Source organism: Bubalus bubalis, chromosome 2, assembly GCF_019923935.1.
Source record: "Bubalus bubalis isolate 160015118507 breed Murrah chromosome 2, NDDB_SH_1, whole genome shotgun sequence".
Lineage (NCBI taxonomy): Eukaryota > Metazoa > Chordata > Mammalia > Artiodactyla > Bovidae > Bubalus > Bubalus bubalis.
Window position 1 is genome coordinate 96,424,850 of NC_059158.1, and position 19,906 is coordinate 96,444,755.

At 41.2% G+C, this 19,906-nt stretch overlaps 1 protein-coding gene across 9 annotated transcripts in view; it reads left to right on the plus strand.

Annotated features, from left to right (window-relative positions):
• Positions 1 to 19,206, plus strand: part of CACNB4 (calcium voltage-gated channel auxiliary subunit beta 4) — a 282,377-nt gene extending 263,171 nt beyond the window's left edge. For 8 of the 9 annotated variants that reach the window (XM_025261447.3, XM_025261438.3, XM_044935349.2 and 5 more), the window contains 2 exons: positions 15,808 to 15,993; positions 18,753 to 19,206. In XM_025261447.3, coding sequence (XP_025117232.1) covers positions 15,808 to 15,993; positions 18,753 to 19,013 — 447 coding nt within the window. In that variant the 3' untranslated portion in view covers positions 19,014 to 19,206. Of the gene's footprint in view, positions 1 to 11,600; positions 12,474 to 15,807; positions 15,994 to 18,752 lie in introns of those variants that run through there. The other variant, XM_044935379.2, reaches the window with a different exon arrangement.
• Positions 19,207 to 19,906: the final 700 nt, after the last annotated feature.

Below are 19,906 nucleotides of genomic sequence, written 5' to 3' on the forward strand. Positions count from 1 at the left end.
GAATATCCTTACAGATATTACTTCATAGATCTTTTTTAGATTAAAAGAGCAGTTCATATACACACTCAGTTCAGTTCAGTTCAATTCAGTTGCTCATTCATGTCCGACTCTTTGCAACCCCATGAATTGCAGCATGCCAGACCTCCCTGTCCATCACCAACTCCCGGAGTTCACTCAAACTCATGGCCATTGAGTCGGTGATTCCATCCAGCCATCTCATCCTCTGTCGTCCCCTTCTCCTCCTGCCCCCAATCCCTTCGAGCATCAGAGTCTTTTCCAATGAGTCAACTCTTCGCATGAGGTGGCCAAAGTACTGGAGTTTCAGCTTTAGCATCATTCCTTCCAAAGAAATCCCAGGGCTGATCTCCTTCAGAATGGACTGGTTGGCTCTCCTTGCAGTCCAAGGGACTCTCAAGAGTCGTCTCCAACACAACAGTTCAAAAGCATCAATTCTTCGGCGCTCATCTTTCTTCACAGTCCAACTCTCAGATCCATACATGACCACTGGAAAAACCAAAGCCTTGACTAGATGGCCCTTTGTTGGCAAAGTAATGTCTCTGCTTTTTAATATGCTATCTAGGTTGGTCATAACTTTCCTTCCAAGGAGTAAGGGTCTTCTAATTTCATGGCTACAGTCACTATCTGAAGTGATTTTGGAGGCCAGAAAAATAAAGTCAGCCACTGTTTCCCCATCTATTTGTCATGAACTAATGGGACCAGATGCCATGATCTTAGTTTTCTGAATGTTGGGCTTTAAGCCAACTTTTTCCACTCTCCTCTTTCACTTTCATCAAGAGGCTTTTTAGTTCCTCTTCACTGTCTGCCATAAGCGTGGTGTCATCTGCAAGTGTACACACTGCTTCAAAATGGATAAACAACAGGGACCTATTGTATAGCACATGGAACTCTACTCAATGTTATGTGCCAGCGTGGATGGAAAGGGGTTTTGAGGAAGAATGGATACATGTATGCTGCTGCTGCTGCTAAGTCGCTTCAGTCATGTCCGACTCTGTGCGACCCCATAGATGGCAGCCCACCAGGCTCTGCCGTCCCTTGGATTCTCCAGGCAAGAACACTGGAGTGGGTTGCCATTTCCTTCTCCATTGCGTGAAAGTGAAAAGTGAAAGTGAAGTCGCTCAGTCGCATCCGACTAGTAGCGACCCCATGGACTGCAGCCTACCAGGCTCCTCCATCCATGGGATTTTCTAGGCAAGAGTACTGGAGTGGCTTGCCATTACCTTCTCCAGATACATGTATATGTATGACTAAGTCCCTTTGCTGTTTACCTGAAACTATCATAACAAGAGTCTCGGAAAAGACTCTTGAGAGTCCCTTGGACTCAAGGAGATCAAACCAGTAAATCCTAAAGGAAATCAATCCTAAATATTCATCGGAAGGACTGATGCTGAAGCTCCAATACTTTGGCCACCTGATGGGAAGAGCCGACTCATTGGAAAAGACCTTGATGCTGGGAAAGATTGAAGGCAGGAGGAGAAAGAAATGACAGAGGATGAGATGGTTGGATGGCATCACCAACTCAATGGACATGAGTTTGAGCAAGCTTTGAGAGATGGTGAAGGACAGGGAAGCCTGGCATGCTGCAGTCCATGGGTCGCAAAGGACTGGACACAACTGAGCAACTGAACAACAACAATCACAATATTATTAATTGGCTATACCCCAATACAAAATAAAAAGTTTAAAGTTTGAAAAAAAGAACAATTTAGATCAGGGTTGCTCCACATTGTGTGTTGGTCAATTTTTTGTTATAGGGACCTGTCCTGTGCATTGTAGGATGTTTAGCATCATCCCTGGCCAGTAACAACTACTGAGTTGTGGCAACTGAAAATATCTTCATACATAGGAAAAGCCATCACTGCCTGTTGACTAACACTGGTTTAGAGGAATATCTATACAAGTTTTGGTTAATGATGTTATAAGAAGTCTCAGTATGTGATTTCTTGAGATGCATTTCAGATGAACTAAACTTGTTCCTTATGAATTTGATCCTTTTACAGAATGTGTTTATTAACATTTATCTCTAATAATTACTAGAGAAAAATAACTTGTCTTATTAATATTGATATATTTTAGCTGCTGAGAGGGTTGGTAGTTGAGTAGTTGTGTGTGAGTACAACATATTACATCTGAAATAACTGGAACCAAGAGAAGATAGTGGACTTCAATGCAGATGGTACTGTGAGCGGCCTTACGCTGTGTCCTCATGTCAGGAATCTCCAACATCCTGATGCACTGGGAAGGCAGCTTTGCCCTGTTGTTATGTCAGCAGGATAAACACTTTGTTGTTTTGTATAACTGGTTTGATAACCTGGAATCTTAAACAAGTAGTCTGGATAAGCAAGGTTACTTTGTATTTAATATTCTGTATACACTCCGTATTCACATTGTTAAACATGTTCATTTGGTATTGTTTGAATAGCATTGGTAATACTAAGAAGGAACTGTATACTCATTTTGGAATTTTTGAGAAAATCTTCAGATTATAAAAACTAGTAGTAATCTCAAAATGTATCTGCATTTCCCCTACTTCACTTCAAAACCGTAATTATCATTGTCATCCAAAGATGGCTGATCACTGCGTCATTTTAGTTCCTCTAGGAGAATTTGCAACTTCCTTAATTGGCCACTGCATCTCCAATCTGAAAGTCAGCAAATTGCACTAGCTGAGTCTCGCATGGCTAAGAAATTACAGGCAGCAGTCCTTAGAAAGGGAAGTCTAAAAATGTACTGAAAAGATTAACTCTCTGTACCTAGAAAAATGAACTCAGGGACTATTGAAGAAAAAAGGGACCTTGAAAAGCACCTGGTGTAGTATTTCCTGGCGTGTGTTTTTCCCAGTATGCAGTTCAATAGGTAGAAAGCATTTTGGTACTAAAAGTGTTTGAGACAACATTTATGTAAACAAACATAGACTGTTCTCTTTACTGCAAAAGCTTTAATATGCTAATAGATATTTTATAGCTCCATTAGGATAGTGTACATTGCTTCTCCTAAATTTTGGCTATAGAACCATTTTTCCACAGAGCATCCTGTCGATATAGTGTTTCATGGAACAATTCTAGGGAAAGACTGATCATTTACCAAATGAGAGAACTGAAACCAAGAGAGATGAACTGACTTTCCAGAGGTCGTATATCTTTGCCAAGTCAGCATAAGATCTCTGTCTTCTCATCCGACAGACTTTAGAGACTGAATGGCAACAGATAGGTTACTATATATGATATCAGTTCAGTTCAGTTCAGTGGCTCAGTCATGTCCGACTCTTTGCGACCCCATGAACTGCAGCACGCCAAGCCTCCCTGTCCATCACCAACTCCTGGAGTTCACCCAGACTCACGTCCATCGAGTCAGTGATGCCATCCAGCCATCTCATCGTCTGTTGTCCCCTTCTTCTCCTGCCTCCAACCCCTCCCAGCATCAGGGTCTTTTCCAATGAGTCAACTATTCACATGAGGTGGCCAAATTACTGGAGTTTCAGCTTTAGCATCATTCCTTCCAAAGAAATCCCAGGGCTGATTTCCTTTATGATGGACTGGTTGGATCTCCTTGCAGTCCAAGGGACTCTCAAGAGTCTTCTCCAACACCACAGTTCAAAAGCATCAATTCTTTGGCGCTCAGCTTTCTTCACAGTCCAACTCTCAGATCCATACATGACCACTGGAAAAACCATAGCCTTGACTAGATGGATCTTTGTTGGCAAAGTAATGTCTCTGCTTTTCAATATGCTATCTAGGTTGGTCATAACTTTTCTTCCAAGGAGTAAGTGTCTTTTAATTTCATGGCTGCAGTCACCATCTGCAGTGATTTTGGAGCCCCCAAAAATAAAGTCTGACACTGTTTCCACTGTTTCCCCATCTATTTCCCATGAAGTGGTGGGACCAGATGCCATGATCTTCGTTTTCTGAATATTGAGTTTTAAGCCAACTTTTTCACTCTCCTCTTTCACCTTCATCAAGAGGCTTTTGAGTTCCTCTTCACTTTCTGCCATAAGGGTGGTGTCATCTGCATATCTGAGGTTATTGATATTTCTCCCGGCAATCTTGATTCCAGCATTAGATAATGATTATATAATGATATATATATATATATATAATGAGATATATATATATATATAATGATATATATATATATATATATATATATATATATATATATGTATTCCTGCAGAGAGAATCATGGGTTTCATGAGTGAGGCTTCTTCTAAGAATGGGATCAGCAAACATTTCGAGTAAAGTGCCAAGGAGTAAATATTTTAGGCTTTGTGGACCATGTGGTCTTTACAAAACTACTCAACTCTGCCTTGGGGGCAGGAAAGTAGCCACACATAGTGTAATTGAATGTGAGTGTTCCAATCAAACTTTGTTTATAGAAGTAGGAGGCAGGCCCAAGGTAGCCAGCCCATCAAAGTTGCCACCCTTGTTCTAGAACAAGGTTCTGGTTGTCTATTTCTGTGCAGTGAACTTCCCCCAAATTTAGTGACTTCAAATGACTACCACTTGGTGGTACACAGCTGGTGACTGACCTAGTCCCTTTCCATCAAGAATATGAGCGTCTTATGTGGCAGCTCCCAAGAGCTCCAAGGGCTCCAAGAGCAAGTATTCCAACCCCTTAAACTTAGATATTGGATTTACTGGCCCAGCATCACTTCCACAGTGTTCTGCTAGTCAAAGGAATCTAGAGGCTGCTCAGATTCAAGGAGATAGGACATAAACCCTACATCTCCATGCAGAGAGTGTTAAAGAACTTGTGGCCATTTTCGATCTGCCACAAACAGAAAGATGAGCTGGAAGGATGGGCTACTGAATACTTCTACTCTGGAAGAAGGAGGACTTTCCTTCATTGCTTCCTCTAGATTCACAGAAGAAAAGATGCGATGCAGACAGAAAAGGGTCTTGAGAGACGAGGACCCACAAGCCTGTTTCATATGTGTGTTTTTATATGACCAGCCTGAATTTCCATTTGGGTTATACACTATAGTACTGGATTTCATTTTGCTTGCACCAGATACCCTTTTTCTTGCACCAGATACCCTTTTCCTTTTCAGAGAAGTTGAAATAGTACATTTAAGAAGTACAAAGTTCAAGTTGCCTCAGTACTATGGTATTCAGTTTCATAATGCATGGTGAGGAAAGCAGATAGGCAGACAATTGAATATATAAATGAAATGTAATCCTTTAATCCTATTTAGCTACAAGCTGGCTTGTGTTACCAAAAGCTGACCCTGGCTCTTTGAGCTCTGTAATTTTTCTGTATGTGTAAAATGACAATCATCACTCTCTCTGCAAGAGGGAATCACGTCTCCTCCACAGAGACTTGCAAACCTCCAACATTACAGTACCCATGGTCGTTCTCGTCTCTCACCCTTTATTTTCCATTGCTGAATGGACTCAGATTTACTCTATTAAACACAGGACCTCTGAAGTGAATGTTAGTACCCAGGATCCTATGACAGTAGTATTGCTATCACACCACCCTATTCGAGTAATTTTATTTAAATTACTTAGAATCACGTGGATTCTCCTACCTGAAGTGCCAGCCCTGAAGGTGCATTGACTAGTACAGAACCTCTGGATTCTGTACAAGTACAGAAAGTAATTCACATCATGACGTTTGAAAAAGTGACTAATCAATTTCAGATTTTTCTTCCATGAAACAAGGCCACACAGGATCTAGTTTCTCTCAGTCCCAAGGGGACTACTCTTGTTGCAGGAATTTCAGTCACCCCACTTAGATATACCAAGTTAGGGACATTTCACTCCCTTCAGTTCAGTTCAGTTTAGTCGCTCAGTCGTGTCCGACTCTTTCCGACTGCATGAACCGCAGCACGCCAGGCCTCCCTGTCGATCACCAACTCCCAGAGTTCACCAAACCCATGTCCAGCGAGTCGGTGATGCCATCCAACCATCTCATCCTCTGTCATCCCCTCTCCTCCTGCCCTCAATCTTTCCCAGCATCAGGGTCTTTTCAAATGAGTCAGCTCTTCACATCAGGTGGCCAAAGTTTGGAGTTTCAGCTTCAGCATCAGTCCTTCCAATGAACACCCAGGACTGATCTCCTTTAGGATGAACTGGTTGGATCTCCTTGCAGTCCAAGGGACTCTCAAGAGTCTTCTCCAACACCATAGTTCAAGAGCATCAATTCTTTGGTGCTCAGCTTTCTTTACAGTCCAACTCGCACATCCATACCTGACCACTGGAAAAACCATAGCCTTGACTAGACAGACCTTTGTTGGCAAAGTAATGTCTCTGCTTTTTAATATGCTGTCTAGATTGGTCATAATTTTCCTTCCAAGGAATAAGTGTCTTTTAATTTCACGGCTGCAGTCACCAGTGACTAGTGATTTTGGAGCCCTGAAAAATAAAGTCTGACACTGTTTCCATGTTTCCAATCTATCTGCCATGAAGTGATGGGACTGGATGCCATGGTCTTAGTTTTCTGAATGTTGAGCATTAAGCCAACTTTTTCACTTTCCTCTTTCACTTTCATCAAGAGGCTCTTTAGTTCCTCTTCACTTTCTGCCATAAGGGTGGTGTCATCTGCATATCTGAGGTTATTGGTATTTTTCCCGGCAATCTTGATTCCAGCTTGTGCTTCCTCCAGCCCAGCATTTCTCATGATGTACTCTGCATATAAGTTAAATAAGCAGGGTGACAATATACAGCTTTGACGTACTCCTTTTCCTATTTGGAACCAGTCTGTTGTTTCATGTCCAGTTCTCACTGTTTCTTCCTGACCTGCATACAGTTTTCTCAAGAGGCAGTTCAGGTGGTCTGGTATTCCCATCTCTTTCAGAATTTTCCAGTTTATTGTGATCCACACAGTCAAAGGCTTTGGCATGGTCAAGAAAGCAGAAATAGATGTTTTTCTGGAACTCTCTTGATTTTTCCATGATCCATTGGATGTTGGCAATTTGATCTCGGGTTCCTCTGCCTTTTCTAAAACCAGGTTGAACATCTGGAAGTTCACGGTTCACGTATTGCTGAAGCCTGGCTTAGAAAATTTTAAGCGTTACTTTACTAGCGTGTGAGATGAGTGCAATTGTGCAGTAGTTTGAGCATTCTTTGGCATTGCCTTTCTTTGGGATTGGAATGAAAACTGACCTTTTCCAGTCCTGTGGCCACTGCTAAGTTTTCCAAATTTGCTGGCATATTGAGTGCAGCACTTTCACAGCATCATCTTTCAGGATTTGAAATAGCTCAATTCGAATTCCATCACCTCCACTAGCTTCGTTTGTAGTGATGCTTTCTAAGGCCCACTTGACTTCACATTCCAGGATGTCTGGCTCTAGGTGAGTGATCACACCATCGTGATTATCTGGGTCATGAAGATCTTTTTTGTACAGTTCTTCTGTGTATTCTTGCCACCTCTTCTTAATATCTTCTGCCTCTGTTAGGTCCCTACATTTCTGTCCTTTATTGTGCCCATCTTTGCCTGAAATGTTCCCTTAGTATCTCTAATTTTCTTGAAGAGATCTCTAGTCTTTCCGATTCTATTGTTTTCCTCTATTTCTTTGCATTGATCACTGAGGAAGGCTTTCTTATCTCTCCTTGCTATTCTTTGGGACTCTGCATTCAAATGGCTATATCTTTCCTTTTCTCCTTTGCTTTTTGCTTCCCTTTTTTTTACAGCTATTTGTAAGGCCTCCGCAGACAGCCATTTTGCTTTTTTTGCATTTCTTTTTCTTGGGGATGGTCTTGATTCCTGTTTCCTGTACAGTGTCCATCCATAGTTCATCAGGCACTCTATCAGATCTAGTCCCTTAAATCTATTTCTCACTTCCAGTGTATAGTCATAAGGGATTTGATTTAGGTCATACCTGAATGGTCTAGTGGTTTTCTCTACTTTCTTCAATTTAAGTCTGAATTTGGCAATAAGGAGTTCATGATCTGAGCCACATCCGCTCCCAGTCTTGTTTTTGCTGACTGTATAGAGCTTCTCCATCTTTGGCTGCAAAAAATATAACCAACCTGATTTCGGTGTTGACCATCTGGTGATGTCCACGTGTAGAGTCTTCTCTTGTGTTGTTGGAAGAGGGTGTTTGCTATGACCAGTGCGTTCTCTTGGCAAAACTCTATTAGTCTTTGCCCTGCTTCATTCTGTACTCCAAGGCCAAATTTGCCTGTTACTCCAGGTGTTTCTTGACTTCCTACTTTTGCATTCCAGTCCCCTATAATGAAAAGGTGTTAGTTTTGGGTGTTAGTTTTAGAAGGTCTTGTAGGTCTTCATAGAACCATTCAACCAGCTTCTTCAGCATTACTGGTCAGGGCATAGACTTGGATTACCGTGATATTGAATGGTTTCCCTTCAGTACTATGATTTAAAGTATTGGGTTAATATGGACTCAACAAAAACACCAGGTGCCTCTTCTGCAGACAGTAGCACTGATAAATGTTGTTAAAACCTTTGAAGATTAAGAATGGACAGGGTGGGGGGTGGGGGGTGGGAGGGAGTCTCAAGAGGGAAGGGCTGTATATTGTATACCTATGATTGATTCATGTTGATATATTTCAGACACCAACCCAATATTGTAAAGCAATCATCCTCTAATAAAAATAAATAAATTTGAAAAAGAAAAAAGTGGACAGGATGGAGTTCCTTGGCAGTCCAGTTGTTAGGAGTTAGAGTTTTCCCTTGAATCTAATCCCTTGTCAGGGAACTAGGATCCTGTATCAATAACCTCAGATACGCAGATGACACCACCCTTATGGCAGAAGCGAAGAAGAACTGAAGAGCCTCTTGATGAAAGTGAAAGAGGAGAGTGAAAAAGTTGGCTTAAAACTCAGCATTCAAAAAACTAACATCATGGCATCTGGTCCCATCACTTCAAGGCAAATAGATGGGGAAACAATGGAAACAGTGAGAGAATTTATTTTCTTGGGCTCCAGAATCACTGCAGACAGTGACTGCAGCCATGAAATTAAAAGACCCTTTCTCCTTAAAAGAAAAGTTATGACCAACCTAGACAGCATATTAAAAAGCAGAGACATTACTTTGCCAACAAAGGTCCATCTAGTCAAAGCTACAGTTTTTCCAGCAGTCATGTATGGATGTGAGAGTTGGACTATAAAGAAAGCTGAGTGCCAAAGAATTGATGCTTTTGAACTGTGGTGTTGGAGAAGACTCTTGAGAGTCCCTTGGACTGCAAGGAGATCAAACCAGTCAATCCTAAAGGAAATCAGTCCTGAATATTCATTGGAAAGACTGATGCTGAAGCTGATACTCCAATAATTTGGCCACTTGATACAAAGAAGTGACTCATTTGAAAAGACCCTGATGTTGAGAAGGATTGAAGGTGGGAGGAGAAGGGGACGACAGAGGATGAGATGGTTGGATGGCATCATGGACTCAATGGACATGAGTTTGAGCAACTTCCAGGAGTTGGTGATCAGCAGGGAGGCCTGACGTGCTGCAGTCCATGGGGTCACAAAGAGTCGACATGACTGAGTGGCTGAACTGAACTGAACTGAAGCTGGGCAGCACAGCCAATACATAAATAAATAAAAAGCAGAATCATCTATTTAAAAAAAAAAAAGAATGAAATGTATGGATGGGTGTGGTGAGGAAAATGTGCTTGGGTTCAGAATGAAAGTCGTAGATCATTAGAAGAGAGGAACTAGAAGGTATCATAGTCACCATGTTCTTCGCCTTCATGCTTTCCCCACAGTTCAGTGGTAGGAATTATGATCGTCTTTCCCTTTTGGCTCATTAAAGTGGAAACTGTGCCTGAAATTAACTGCTAGAGCCACATGATATTCGTAGGCTTTCCTTTATCCCCCAAAGTACTCCTAAATCTTTCAAAATCCCTTTAACTTAGAGTTTCCTATCACTAGTTGACCAGTGAGTTGAGTACTCAGGAATTCAAAGCTTTAATAATATAAAGAATGCAATTCTGACATGAAAGAAACATTGGCTAGTTATTTTATAATTCAGTCAGTTCAGTTCAGTTCAGTTCAGTCGCTCAGTCGTGTCCGACTCTTTGTGATCCCATGAATCTCAGCACGCCAGGCCTCCCTGTCCATCACCAACTCCCGGAGTTCACTCAGACTCACATCCATCGAGTCAGTGATGCCATCCAGCCATCTCATCCTCTGTCATCCCCTTCTCCTCCTGCCCCCAATCCCTCCCAGCGTCAGAGTTTTTTCCAGTGAGTCAACTCTTCACACGAGGTGGCCAAAATACTGGAGTTTCAGCTTTAGCATCATTCCTTCCAAAGAAATCCCAGGGCTGATCTCCTTCAGAATGGACTGGTTGAATCTCCTTGCAGTCCAAGGGACTCTCAATTAGCATTGCTTATTTGCCATTCAGCCATTTCATTTCACTAAATAGTGCTCGCCAGTCATTTTTTTACGTGGTGGCGCATTAAAGATCTCTATGTTCCAGTAATAAAAAGGCAAAACTATGCTCACCCCTATTATTTCTTTTTTCCACTTAGAACTAGGAAAGATGCCCCATGTGAGGTTCTATCTCTGCACAACAAATCAGTGAAAGCAGTGCATATACCATGGGAGAGTTTATATATATTTAATCCCCTGGCTACTTAGTACTGTACCAATTTAAAAAAAAGTTAGGATTCAACTGAAGCATTCATTTCTAAGTTTTATAAACTTTTTATTTTAAAACATTTAATAACAACTCCTAGATAAAACATGTTGCAGCTACTGCTGCTGCTAAATCACTTCAGTCGTGTCCGACTCTGTGCGATCCCATAGACGGAAGCCCTCCAGGCTCCCCCTTCCCTGGGATTCTCCAGGCAAGAACACTGGAGTGGGTTGCCATTTCCTTCTCCAATGCATGAAAGGGAAAAGTGAAAGTGAAGTCGCGGAGTCGTGTCCGACTCTTATCGACCCCATGGACTGCAGCCTACCAGGCTCCTCCGTCCATGGGATTTTCCAGGCAAGAGTACTGGAGTGGGGTGCTATTGCCTTCTCCATAAAACATGTTAGAAATTATTTTTGTTTTAACGAGATTCTCCCTCTTTGCTAGAAAGTATGTATTTCACAGTCATAAAGACTTGCCATTCCCTCTCTATAGCCTCCCACCCAGGAGAATGTATTATAAAAGAAAGAAATGGAACCTGTTCCAATCGTCAGTGTAGTAACTGAAAAGTACTCCATCTTTTCTGAAGACCAACATGACCTACCTTCCAATTCTCCCCAGTTTTGCAGATTTGCAGATCTGCACACTCAAAGTACTTCTGGGAAGTACTCAGTCCCAGGCAAACCAGGATGGCTTGCTCTAATTCAGGTTGCTCTAATTCAGATACCTTCCTTGGGCAAGTATGTGATACTCCGTGAATGAAGAACTAGACAGATCTTTACATACTTAAATTTTTTTAAAAAAGCTATTGCAGACTTTCTTCATTCCTATTATATTCAGCTTCAATCTTTCTCCCTTTATTTCCTGCCATTTTTGATTTCTGGACCACTGGATAAGCTAGAGGCATGTTTTTCACTCGTTGTTTCTCAGGCTTCAGTTTTTTTGTTTTTCTGAAAGAGGTTATCCAGAAAAGGGACCTCCTCTGCCTGGTTTTCTGGTGATTTGTTTTGACTCTTCTGTTCACTCCTTATTTACTTTGGCAGCCACATTATTTCTGCCCAGCTCAGCTGAAGAAAATATCTCATCACAGAATGTCAGAGGCGCGTGCCGTGTTGGTACTTTGAAAACAGCTCAGCGTTACCCCTATCTCCAGCAGTCTCAAGGGCATGGTGTCACCGAGTGGGTAACCCCTCACTGCCTGTGACTGTCCCATTACCCACACCCTCTTCTGATTAGATAGCTCTCTGCATCCATATCCCATGCCAGAGGCCTCACATATTACACAGTGAAGAGCTAACTGCACTTGAACCTTTAAACTTATGAAACGTTGCCAGAGCTGGTTTGCATAATTCATTCGTCTGCTTTTCTTTGAATTTCTCTTTGTATAATTAAAAAAATTTTTTACTGCCTTATCCTCATTTTGTAACACTCTGGTCTAATCAGCTGTGTTATTTCCTAAACAGTTGAAAGGAAAAATTGTCATAGATACCCAGGCTGTGAGATTCCTCTTAGTTGGAAATAAGCTGCATATGTCAGTATTCATTCAAAAGCTGAAATTTGCTTTGCTCTGTGCTTTTGAAAGCCTAAAAGCAATTTCAAATCATCTTCCATCGTATAGCTGTCTTTTTAGCAGTGCAAAAGCTTAATTTCCTAGAAATGAGTGAGACTTTAGCAAACAGCCATGTGCTGATGCATACAAATTCTATCCATTGGCAAAGGAAAGCACTTTATTAAACTACTTGTAATTAAGTGTATGTTTAATTCTGTCTGCAGCCATGACAATGTATTAATAACGTGTGGAATAGCCAGGAAGATTGAAACATGTATAATATCATATATGAAATGAGTTGCCAGTCCAGGTTCGATGCACGATACTGGATGCTTGGGGCTGGTGCACTGGGATGACCCAGAGGGATGATACGGGGAGGGAGGAGGGAAGAGGATTCAGGATGGGGAACACGTGTATACCTGTGGCAGATTCATGTTGATATATGGCAAAACCAATACAATATTGTAAAGTTAAAAAATAAATAAATAAAAAAAAAAAAAAAAAAAGAAATCTCATTCAAATAATGCTTTGCAATGGGTGCTCCTTACCACATTTTGCCCTCTCTGGGCTTTGCAGTCCTGGCTGTGATAATTAGAACCCCTAGTCCAAGTGTCTCTGGATGGATCATTAACTCGAGACTTTATGAAAACAAGAAAATGACTTGTTGAGACTGCTGCTGCTGCTGTTGCTGCTAAGTCGCTTCAGTTGTGTCCAACTCTGTGCGACCCCAGAGACGGCAGCCCACCAGGCTCCCCCGTCCCTGGGATTCTCCAGGCAAGCACACTGGAGTGGGTTGCCATTTCCTTCTCCAGTGCATGAAAGTGAAAAGTGAAAGTGAAGACGCTCAGTCATGTCCAACTCTTAGCGACCCCATGGACTGCAGCCTACCAGACTCCTCTGTCCATGGGATTTTCCAGGCAAGAGTTATTGAGACTACCCTTTGGTTTTTGGGGTTTTTTTGTTTGTTTTTGTTTTGCTTTGTAAATTTTTTATTCTTTTTTTTTTTGTATTTTTAAAGCTTTTTATTTTATATTGGAATATAACCAATTAACAATGTTGTGATAATTTCAGACAGACAGAAAAGTGACTTGGCCATATGTATATATGTATCCATTCTCCCCGAAACTTCCCTCCCATCTAGACCGCCACATAACATTGAGCACGGTTCCCTGTGCTATATAGTAGGACGTTGGTGGTTATTTATTTTAAATATAGCAGTGTGTACATGAGACTACACGTTGTTGAGATCCCATATTATAGAATGAGATTTATGTAATTGAATTATACAGTTAACATAAATAACACTATATAAACAGCAGACTCCAGATGAAATACAGTCTGGAATTTGTGGCCAATTTTAGCCTGAGTGGCTGACAGAGTGGTCCTTTGTGCTGGCCAGTTTCCTCTTTCTTCTTCCTGTCTCGTCTAAGTGTGTGCACGCCCTCTGGGATGGGGCTGATCTTGTTCCATTCAAGTTAGCATTGCAAGGCCATCAGAGAATGCAATGTGTATATCAGAGCATTAAGGATATTTCTCAGAGTCTACGTTTGTAAGCGTTGATGGTTTAGGTTAATGAGGGGAGGGAGCTTTTGATTTCAAGAGACAGATACCCTCTTGATTTGCGATAGTGGGAAGAGGATTTATTACAAGGATGTATGTTGACCGACACTGTGGACCTGGCTGTTTTCTCTTTCTCTCATGGACTGCATGGTCTCTTCCATTGTGTCTTTTGCTCCTCTTTGTTTTATTCTCTTCTCTCTACAGATGGAATTCTTTGACTTACTCATAATTTCCCCTCCCTCATAAATTTGACTTTCACATATCTCTCTGCGCCTCCTTCTATATCCATAACTTTAAGCTGCAGTTCTGAACATTCAGTGGCTCAGTCTCTGTTGTTCTGAATTAAAGTCCCAGTGTGGCATAGACTATTGTGGATTTTAATACCTGTCTCTTACCCAGAGTGAATGCTTCTTTAGCATAGGGGTGAAGTCTGTTTTCTTTGCCACAGTATACTCACAATGCCTAGCACAGAATAGGTATCAAGTAAATATTTTATGAATGAATAAAATATGCAAAAACCCATCTGAAATCCACTAATAAGCATTCTTATGGGGGAAAGGTTTCTACATGACTTTCAGCTGGCTGTCTTCTCAAACACCAGATGGCTTAGACTGAAGTCACCTTATTCTTTCCTAGTTGCTAAATACTTCTCACTGCCTTGCAAATTAGGGTCAAAATGTTCAGTAAAGATTGATGTGATGAAAACATTCAAAGAGTAAATGTTGGGAGAGAGATTGTTTCCATGGTGACTTCTGCTTCAGGGAGCCCCCACATTGATGAGAGTGAGTCAGCTGACCCCCCACCAACCCAGAGCCATCCAGTGGCTGTAAACCGACAATCCACCTGCACATCAAGTGCGGGTGGCAGTAACCCTGATTTAATCCAGTCCTGGAAGCTCCATCTTTGGCTAAAACGAGCTTGTAAAAGCAAGTCGGGGCAGTGGAAGTGGTGCAGCAGGCAAGGTATGGATTCAGCTGCAGAAAGTCAAGGGTGTACTCTCACTTACCTGTGTAATGGCTTTTATCTTTATGAGGCTGACCCTTCAGAGGATCAGTGTCCCAGTTATATTCTCTCTGAGTTCCCAACCACACTGCAGTGACAGAGGGGCCACTCTACTCCTATGGGGCAGAAGAACAACTTCCAGATTATAGAACAGGTGTTGGACCAAGTCCTTAGTGACAGAAACGTGGACACCAGCCACGTCTTGTGTGACCTCCCCGACTCCCTAACCACCACCACTGCAATCAGTTATTCCTTGCTCGTATTCCTGTTTAACTATTTCACACAATGATCCTCTTGTAGCAGAAAGACTATGCTGTGGTTTTCTATTATTAATCCTTTACCTGTTGTGTTGTTTTATCATGAGAGAGATTACATCATTTCACAATCATCCTAAAAATTCCCAAGTAGGGACTTCCCTGGTAGACTAGTACTTAAGAATCTGCCTTGCAGTGCAGGGGATGTGAGTTCGATCCCTGGTTGGGCAACTAAGATCCCACATGCCACGGAGCAACCAAGGGAGCATGTGTCAACTGCTGAGCCCACGCACCACGACTAGAGTTTGTGCACCCAAAAAAAGATCCCGCAGGCCACAACTAGGACCCAGTGCAGCCAAAACGTAAATAAATGTTAAAAAATAAAATTACCCAAGTAAATGTTATTTCCTCCAACATAGTTAATTTGCGAGATGAAATGTTTATTCCTGTGATACATTTGTTACTGAAACATTTTTAGAACTCCTCTTTCAGTGCCATTAACTTGCTTCTCTCATATTCTGAAGTAAGTAAATATTCAGTAAGTATCTATAGGAATATGTGGATACAGATGTAAACACATATGTGTTTCACTATATTCTACTTAGAACTCTTCTTTATGTACCTCATCTTTTTTTTCCCCCTAAATAATGAAAGATCCAGATATCTAATGAGCATTCCCATTTTTATGTCATTGTCCAAATTTGTACATGGTCAACTGTGCTGTTCTGCACTTGACTTTAACTTTCGGAACTGCCGATATATCCCCTTAAATTTGATATTTGCTGTTGGACATTAGAAACAATATTATCTGCATGAAGTAGAATTTCAGGTTTCATGGCCTAACATTTGAAGTATAAATAAAATGGATTTTCTTTTTATCTGCAGGAAATGTTTGACGTCATACTAGATGAGAATCAGCTGGAGGATGCATGTGAACACCTGGGCGAGTACCTTGAGGCCTACTGGCGAGCCACCCACACGACCAGTAGCACCCCCATGACTCCCCTGCTTGGAAGGAACCTGGGCTCAACAGCACTCTCGCCATATCCCACAGCAATCTCTGGGTTACAGGTAGCATCACTTGTGCTTTTACAACCTAACATTTAAGCTTCTATAGGAAACTCGATTGAGATGGAGACTGGGATTGTCCTGACTCTGAAGAGAGAACCCTGTACGTTACTATATCAAAAAGTCTAAAGCAGTGGCTACTCATATAGACTATTTTACATTTTACACACTCAAATCCCTTTGGTTCATATACTCGCTATCAAGTATTAGCAAAAAACTTCTTCAGATTCATATCTTTGGGCTGCATTGATTCTAACAGATGTTTTACACTTTTACATATACTATTTTATAGTACACTCAGAAAGCATTGGGCTTCCCTGGTGGCTCAGCTGGTAAAGAATCAGCCTGCAGTGCAGGAGACCTAAGGTTCACTCTCTGGGTTGGGAAGATCCCCTGGAGGAGGACATAGCAGCCCACTCCAGTATTCTTGCCTGGAGTATTGCCATGGACAGAGGAGCCTGGCGGGCTGCAGTCCATGGGGTTGCAAAGAGTCAGACACGACTGAGTGACTAAGCACACCCAACACACACAGAATGCATTACCTCGTCATGATCTATCCTAGACAGAGTTATCCAGAGAATGGCCTTTTCCTTAGAACTTTGTACTCTGTTCATTTATAATGACTTTTACTTAAATTCATCCCTCCTCTGCTTACACTGGTGGTCCAGTGGTTAAGACTCTGCGCTTCCAATGCAAGGGGCAAGGGTTCAATTCCTGGTTCAGGAACTAAGATCCCACAGGTGCTAGTGTTGGCCAAAAATGAACTCATCTTTCCTATGTCTAAACCCTGCTAAGAAACTTACTGCCTACTAGTCAGGGTCCATTCATTACTTCTCCACATCACTTCTTCAGGGTTGGACAGTAGTGGCACTGTCAGGCACAGGACCAGCTAAGTGAGGAGGGATAGATGGACACTATGACCAATCTTACCTAACCCCGCCCCACAGGCTGCAGGGCCTGTCCGTGCACAAACAGAACACTTAGAGTAGAATCATCTCGGTTGGAAATAGTGATAGATCTCTGAGTTTTCTTAGGGGTTAGCAAGGCCCACCTTGGCCATCACCTATGGCCTTTAGGGGAGTGGAGGATGAATGCAGGATCAGGAAGCTCGCTCTCTTGCTGTTCAGGTGCCGTGCTCAGGGCCAGACGTGGGGACCCAGAGGCATTACAATATGAAGTGAATCTGATATGAATATGAATGAATGATATATCATATGAATCTATATGATGCCAAGCAGCTGCGGGAATGTGGCCAGACCCCCAGCTGACTGAGGAATGGTTGTCAATCGAGCTGTCTTGCATCATGACTAGTGTTGTATTAATAGGTTATAATAGTCATAATGTAGATCATGTAGAGTTAACTCTAAGATAAATAGCACTCTCTGAAATGTTATTACAACTCTATTACTCTTTTACAAAGCTACATCTTTGTAAGAAAAACAAAAAAAAACTACCACATAAATAAATAGCTTTTGTGGCTAGAAATGAACTTGGGAAACATCCTATTATAATATGCGGTGTGTGTGTGGGCACTGGACTCTTTCTTTCCTTGTTTTACTGCCTGCATGCTGATCTGACTGTGGCGCTTCCACTGACCAGTTAGAGTTGGCTCTGAGCTGTGCGTTGTGGGAGGAGAAATGGAAAAATGAAGCACTGTGATTCCACCTGCACAAGTTGGTAGAGATGAAATGTACTTTGTTTATGAATATAACACTCCTGACTTAGCACCTCTCAGACATCTACCTGAAGTGGTTCCCCCAGTTTCACTTGAGTTAACGTGGTGCCCTTGGTCCTGGGGCCAAGTTCTCCTAGTAACCATGAGCACTTAATTGTTAGACCCTAGTTGGGGCTAGAGGCAGAGGCTGTGACTGTTGAATGAGTTTCCCGCTGAAGGTGAGTATCCTTTAGAGAAAATGTATCTTGGTCTTTGGTTTCATCAGTATCCTGTTTCTTAACTGAGGCAACCTACTTAAGCAGGCAGGCATAGCTAAGGATACATGTTTTCCTGAGATTTGAAGAAAAATGTTAATAGCATTTACTGAGTGCTTAAATAAGTCACTGAAGATATTAATTTCATGTTATCAGAGAAATTTAGTTTATATTTTGAGGATTATTTTTCCAGGACATTTCAGTTGGAGGAAGCAAGAATTGTAAATGTATCAGTTAGCTGGCTTCATAATTATTGTATATTTCTTTGAAGAGAATGTTACTGAGTCTTGCATTTATGTAGAATGTAGAAACAAATATTTTATGGGCAGTACAAATCATAATTTTACTAACATTTTTAAAAGGTATAAGGAACATTCAACTAGATAAAGATGAAGTGTGTGACTTTAGGAGAAAGCTTTTATCAGTTCAAGAGAGGAAGAAAAAATAGCAGATACTATTCTGAACTTTAACTTATTTTCCAATAGTAAAATAATCCTCATTTTTGCAATAGAAGTTGAATTATTAGGCTCTCCTAAATATACTAAGTTCCATTCAGCAGCTAACTTTCACTTTTATATTTTTCATAGGAAGCATAAGTATGCAGTGTTATGTAATTAAAATTCACAAACTACCAGCACTTTAAGCCTCTTCGCATGTTGTGTCCCAAATACATAAGCCAGATATTTCAAGCAGACCATTTGTACATCAGAATGTTTTATTAAGTCAAATATTTAGCATCTTATTGTACAGACCCTTCTGTTGTACATGCATTTGCATGTTCTATGTGAACGAAGCGGATGTGATTTAACCAGTGAACCATCTGATATTTTTAGAGTCAGCGTCTGAGGCACAGCAACCACTCCACAGAGAACTCTCCAGTTGAAAGACGAAGTCTAATGACCTCTGATGAAAATTATCACAATGAAAGGGCTCGGAAGAGCAGGAACCGCTTGTCTTCCAGTTCCCAGCATAGCCGAGATCATTACCCTCTGGTGGAAGAAGATTATCCTGACTCATACCAGGACACTTACAAACCTCATAGGAACCGAGGATCTCCTGGGGGATATAGCCATGATTCTCGACATAGGCTTTGAGTCTGCAGAAACAAACAAAAAGTTCATCTGTTGACGATTTGCCATAGCACTGCTAGGATACAACCAGTCATCTTAACGTGGCAAGTACAGCACAGTACTGACTGTGCTTATGGGCTGCTGTCATTGATGCTAAGAAGGGGCAAAAAAAAAAAATGTACATTATGCCCTTAAGTCTAGATGGATCTTAGATGCCCAATCATACAGATATTTTTAAGTGCAACATTTACATAGCAGTACCTTTTGTTTTCTTCATTAGATTTAGACACATCAATTTGTAATTTAGGGTACTTATCAAGGCACATATAAAATAATTTCCCATGCTGGAAATTCCAAATGACCAGTTCCAGTTGGAACCAATTTATAAACCAATTCCTGTTGGAATTTGGGTGAATTGACTAGAAAGTCTACTTGAGCATGTTGTAATCAATTTAAAAATCTGAAAAAAAAAAGACACGAATTAATAAGAAAATCAAAATACCAATAGAAGTCAAAACCGGCTGTTGTATTTATTTGCTGGAAGCTAAATTTACACTTAAAGTTGGAATGTATAAGCATTTTAATATACATTAACATTGCCAGAATGGCTTTTCTAACTTACCAAATGTATTGATAGTGCCAAAAAAAATCTCAAATTAATGCAGAAATTCTTTAGTCTCCTCAGATTTTAATATTTTTATTTCTTTTCTGGCACAGCTGTTGTATTCAAAGTATTTTGCTTTTTTGTTTCGTCACAACTGTTACCATGTTTGAAGTTGGCAAAGAAATTCATTTCTTTAGCAGTGAGAGAGGATAGTAAAGAGAAGCCCAATCATAGTTGGTTATGCAAGATGGAAAATGGGGTGTTGTTTCCCCTTTCATCAATCTGAGCACAACTACATCCATTCAGGAATCGG